The following is a 6,000-nucleotide window of genomic DNA, read 5'->3' on the forward strand; positions in this document are numbered from 1 at the left end:
GAATTAATTCTACAACATTCAAACGTATAAGTAAACAGAAAAGTTTATTCAAAACATTTGGAATCAATAAAAAATATGTAGCCATTATTTAGCACTGGCCATGCTGTCGAATTCCTCCTTTAAAATTTTACATCACCGTGGCACCCTGTGACGTTATCTACTCGTTCACTCTTGCAAAGGTGTTTTCTGCATGTCTGGCGTCACCATTTATCTCTGTCATGTGGCATTATATTGTCAAATAACAACAAAGCACAGTAATTGAAAGTAGAAGCAGAGGCAGCGGAAAAGCGAAAAAGGTTGGAACAATTTTTAACAGAACATCAGGCTTCAGCTTAAAAATGTAAAAAAAAATATTAATGATGATTAAATAATATTAAAATAAAAGATATTAACTAATTAATTTATGGTGGAAATAATAATTTTATTACTCCACACACCAAAGTGCTTATTTAAGGCTGTTTCAAATTGCAAAACAAGCGTCGGTAAGAAGAGGAAGAATAATTGAATGATTTTGGTGGCAACAGCAGCTGCGGCCTAACGCAGTGTGAAGACGATAGCGCGCTTATGGCGCCTACACTGCTTTGCATTGGCAGTCAATATTGTTTTTTATCGTTCACTTTGTACCAGTAAAATTTCTAATTCAGAAAAAAAACATTTTCCTTTTTTTTTCATAGTTACTTAATAATAGCCAAAAATACGTGCGGAGATCGTATAGGTGCTTAAGCTTCATTGGAAATAATTGATTTATATATCTGTAAAAAAATGGTGCGTCGTCGCGCCATTAAAGCTACCACGCTTGCTGGCGGAGGTGCGCGAAGTACCAACAGTAATTTGTTGGAAAATGGGGAACTTAAGGCCACAGTTGGCTGTACACACCTGGAAGAACAATATTTTGCGAGTCCTAAGCGTAAAGATTGTAAAGTTGAAAACTGCTCTACAGAAGTTTTACCTGGTAGAGAACAGAAGATCGAAAAACAGGTAAAAGTGCACGGAAAAACAAAGTCGTCGTCATCAGGCGCGGGCAAAGCAAGAAGCGAAAGAGGTGGTATCACGGGTCGCACTATTGGTAAGTTTGTTTCGGCGGCACACGCTGCTCTTAATACCTCATGTTTTACCGCGCTTTGTTAAGTGCATTTTGTTATATATATATATAATATTAAAAGTAAAATAAATTAGGTTATCTTATATTAATGCATTTTCATTTCTAGGTGTGCCTTTGGCAACGCGTTCACAAACACGTACAATAGAAAATTTCTACAAAGTTAAAATTGCTGCCGATAATACAAAACTTCAGGAGAGTTGCCAGACAAAATTAGAAACTGCAAACGGCGGCGTGGATGAAACATGTTCATACGAAAACTTACCGCACTACAACGGTAATGTACAGCCATCGACTCCAGTTTCGCCAAATGAACTTAACGACGATACAAATGACTCTGAATATTCGGCACAATTAACAGATGATGCGGTCTTCGGCAGTGACTTCCTAACACATCGCTCTCAGTTACGTGATAGCCACTCTTCAACAGGTAGCGCATGTACAAATGCTAGCCACACAGAAAATATATTTCTACAAGAGCCTGTGCTAACATTAAATATCGACAAAACTCCCAATCAATCTTCGTACTTCAAAATTAGAACGTCACTAGAAGTAGAGCCGATATTTTCATCACCTCCAGCGCTTACGTCTGTATTGAATGGGCGTTTCAACCAAATTGTTACGCTCAACATGCCAAACGTTTCGTCGTGTAAGCATGATCCATTCTTTTGTGAGACGGGAAATATGGCTTTAGCTGACAGTCACGAAAACGATGTGGTAGAGGTGTTAGTGCCAGAACAGGATAATGACAATGACAACAGCTCTTGCGATAGTGGCGTTGCTTTCACTACCTCGCTTAAAAGAGATGTGTTGCTGACAGAACATAATGATAAGATCGGTGATCTAGTGGCCGGTGGGCAGACACGTCGAAGGAAACCAGCAACACCTCACCGTATTGTGTGCCCATCACCAATCAAGACTATGCCGCATGTGATCTCACCAACGCATGCTGCTATTGCTACTGGTAGAATCTCGTCACCGTCTGGGCGGAAACTTAACAAAGAGCAATTATCACCTCGAAAATCTCCCCGGCAGATGATAAATGTTTACTCGAAATCTCGACGAAGACTGAATCAGCAAAATGAGTTTAGTGCAATAAATGACGGAGAAGATTTAACCAGGTTGCTAAATAATGGAATACCTGTAGAAATGGTGAGTTTACATTTATAATTATGTTTGGTTCATTGGCCATTCTTCAAGTTAGAATTGTTACGTCATCTTACTTGAATGTACTATTTTAAATAGTATATCCGTAGTCAATTATAAGACCCATTTTAGTGTATAAAAATTGTTATAGGCCAGTATATAAACAATAATTCACTGTTGCTAATTTTCAAAGCGTACCAATACAATATATAATATTAATCGTTTGTAAATGAAAAATTGCAGAATATTGCAACCATATGGATTGCATATTTTGACATCAAAGAATAGAATATAATGTTCATTTTTTTCAAGAACGAGTTGTTTTATTGCCAACAATTGCGGTCTAGTGACCAATTTATTTTACTAGAAAATAAATCTTATATGAATTTTCAACATAATAATTAACACACATTCATAAAATATTAATTTAAATGTTCTCAATTCCATCCAGAATGACAACAATGTCGCTGAGGCTTTGAAGCATGAAGTCGGTAATTATGAGAACCTTGAAGAAGTCGTTACTACACAACCACATAAGTGCACTTCGATTGACGAGAATATAAAACAACCACACAAACCAATAGCTCCCAAAACTCATGTTGTTAAAACGCAACCGCACAAGTCGAAATATCAAAATGGCTTACCTCTGGCCGCAACAAATAATAATCACGGTTTAAAAGAATTCTTTCCTGTTCGTCGTAGTGTACGTAAGACTAAAACTGCCGTCAAGGAGGAAATGATGCGCTCATTAGAAAAGGCTGTAATTGAAGAGCGAGCCGAGGGACTAAAGGTAGCACACTTTGAAGGTAAAGGTCGCGGTGTCATAGCCGATCGACACTTCCAACGCGGTGAATTCGTGGTAGAATATATTGGCGATCTCATTTCGATGACCGAAGCGAGCGAACGCGAGAAGTGCTATGCATTGGACGAAAATGCGGGCTGTTATATGTACTACTTCAAACACAAAAATCAGCAGTATTGCATTGATGCAACCGAAGATACCGGCAAACTTGGGCGCCTGGTAAATCATTCGCGCAATGGCAATCTCGTCACAAAAGTCGTTGTAGTGAAGCAACGTCCCCACTTGATTCTCTTAGCAAAAGATGATATTGAGCCGGGCGAAGAGTTGACCTACGACTATGGTGATCGCTCGAAGGAATCACTACTGCATCATCCCTGGCTGGCTTTCTAGATACATGATAGACGATTTGAGGAGGCTAAACCATATTTAGCATTATATGTGCAAACAAACCAAGTGCTTAACGACGAAAGTTGTAGCGGCGAGCAATTATCTGTCAACAAGGCTAGTTAAAATTGATTTAAAAAATTACTTTTTGCGTGTTTGACGGCTCAAAGGCAGCATAGTTGCACAAACAAATTAATATTAATAGAAAGTTGATTCTAATGATAGTTATCTATGATTAGACAACGTATGACTTATATTTAATAGTAATAACAACAGAAATTGTAGTAACTCTAACATTTTATAGACTTATTTCGGTAATTGTTAATGCTTTATTAGTAATAAGTCTAAATACAACAAGCGAAATTAGAGTACGCACAGTGTAACGAACTGGCAAAGTGGCAATGTTGAACGAAAATGAATATTGGCTGGTTTCATATCTTTTTTATTGTACTTGCAAGCAACTGTGTACATTGCTTGGAAAGTTAGTTGTATTAGAAATAATCAAAAGTTCCAAAGTGTCGTTAAAGAAATTAAAACTCATCCGAATTAATATTACAGAATAAAATCAGAATTAAGGATAAGTTATTGAAAGTAAGATTTAAAAATTTTCACTTACTTTAGTAAATTTTTCACCTGCATCGTTACACTGTGCCACTTGTTTAACGGATCATTCTGAATAATGAATAACTGAATTGTGTTCAAATTGCACTGAGCCGATGAGGGAATTCGTGCTAGTTACATATGATGACAAACTAAACTAAGAAATTGTGGACAATTTTTGTTGCAGCATTCATACTTTTCTTTTAAAAGTGCCACAAGTTAAATTTTTTGTATTGGAACTCCACTATAAAATAAACTAGTTCAATTTTAGTTAAAAACACATACAGTTCAATGAAAATACAACGCCTTCTGCGAACAAAAAGCTGCCATATACGAGGTTTTTTAAAAAAGTATAATAACATGTTTCGCGAAAAATATTTATTTATCAATATCTAGTTTCTCCCTTCAAAGTAGCCCTTCAGCCGGACATAATATGGTACGCTTGTGCCAGAATTTTACTCAATACTCGGAGCACTTCACATTTTGATATGATTTTGAGCTCTTTTAGCGATGCGATCTTTATCTGCTCAATCATAGCAAATCCCCATCATTTCAGAGGTCTTCAGTTTTGGGAAAAGCGAAAGTCTAAAAATGCATAATGTCAAAATATGTCAAATTGGAAACAATGTGTACCAACATAGCAAACAATAACCGAAAATCGAATGTATATAGCCCGCGAAATTTTAACAAGCTACCTTTTTTTAACAAGCCTCGTACATTTGGCTCACATATACTTATTACATAAGTGCACAAATAGACAGGTGTACATAAAGTTAACTTTATTTAAGAAGACATAAATTATATTATAAATTATATTAGCAACGCATAGAATATTGTTCTAAAACTATTAAGTTTCATTTGGGGAATTGTATTTGTAATCATAAATTAAAAAAAAAAAAAATCAACGAAAGTACACGCCACTTACACACTCCTTCAATAACCAATAAAAACACTATACAAATAATTTATTGACAATTCAACGTAATTGTAGTTAACAATTTACATATACATAGGTACATATAGTGGCCGTAAGCGTAAAAAAGTAAAATTCATATCTTAATATTTGAATAACTTGAAGGGCATTGTAAAATTTGGAAAAATTTATAATTGAATGTCCATCAAATTGGTGTTAAACTCCACAACAGAGAATATTACTTTACTATACCAGCGCACTTATATAACGTATTTTTATAAATGGTGAATGCATGTTTTTGTTTATATTTGCCGATATATGTACTATATATTATCTATCCCATGCAAACTAATGTATAACGACCGCAAAATACACAGAAAAAACAGAAGATGATAAAAAAGACCACAAATGCAAATGTGGAATGGGTAAAGTTTCGCAATAAACTTCATAACTAGCATACACATTAACATAAACATAAATAAAGTTATCTACAAATAATACTGCAAGCTGCAAATGTGTTGGTGCACGGGATACAACCTACTTAGCGCTAAGTTTGCGCTTAAACTAAGCGCAATATGTCCAAAAAAAAAAACACTTCACAGTTCGTCATGTTGCACAAATTGTATTGCCGCTTAAGCAACAAGATGAGCTAGCTCGTATGTGCAGTATTTTTGTGCAACACTGCTGCTACTTTAGTACAATAAAAAAGCAACCGAATAATCGGACGAATTCTGTAATTGACATTTGAGTGAATTTTATTGAAATTTTCTGGCAACCACTTTGAAATTCATGCGGATGTGAATTATAGAACCTGCCCGAATGTATTCCAAATCCCTTTGTAAAAAGAAAAAAAAATAATAAATAATTTTTAATCAATTTATTTTCATCTATATTTTGGGTTTATGTAGCTCCCTGTAACAAGAGGAAAAATAACATAGCGCTGCCAACTTATTGCTTCCCAAAAAACGCCTGATGTGAAGCATTGGTGTACATTTTTGCTTTACAGCCCGCTTTGCTTTCTTTGCAGTGCTGCAGCAGTTCTGCATTTACCAGCTA

The 6,000-nt window shown here is 35.6% G+C and overlaps 1 protein-coding gene across 4 annotated transcripts; it reads left to right on the forward strand.

Moving 5' to 3' along the window:
* The first annotated feature begins 225 nt into the window (after window positions 1–225).
* Window positions 226–5,570, forward strand: LOC128854923 (histone-lysine N-methyltransferase PR-Set7). 4 transcript variants are annotated; one of them, XM_054089396.1, is made up of 4 exons: window positions 226–296; window positions 675–1,066; window positions 1,209–2,251; window positions 2,697–5,570. In XM_054089396.1, the coding sequence occupies exons 2-4, from the start codon at window positions 763–765 to the stop codon at window positions 3,435–3,437; spliced, it is 2,088 nt and encodes a 695-aa protein (XP_053945371.1). In that variant the 5' UTR covers window positions 226–296; window positions 675–762; the 3' UTR covers window positions 3,438–5,570. The 4 variants fall into 4 exon arrangements, with proteins under 4 accessions (XP_053945371.1, XP_053945370.1, XP_053945373.1 ...); XM_054089395.1 differs by having other exon boundaries at window positions 256–482; XM_054089398.1 differs by having other exon boundaries at window positions 256–482; window positions 1,248–2,251.
* Window positions 5,571–6,000: the final 430 nt, after the last annotated feature.

The sequence above is a fragment of the Anastrepha ludens genome, chromosome 2 (genome assembly GCF_028408465.1).
Source record: "Anastrepha ludens isolate Willacy chromosome 2, idAnaLude1.1, whole genome shotgun sequence".
Classification (NCBI taxonomy): Eukaryota; Metazoa; Arthropoda; class Insecta; order Diptera; family Tephritidae; genus Anastrepha; species Anastrepha ludens.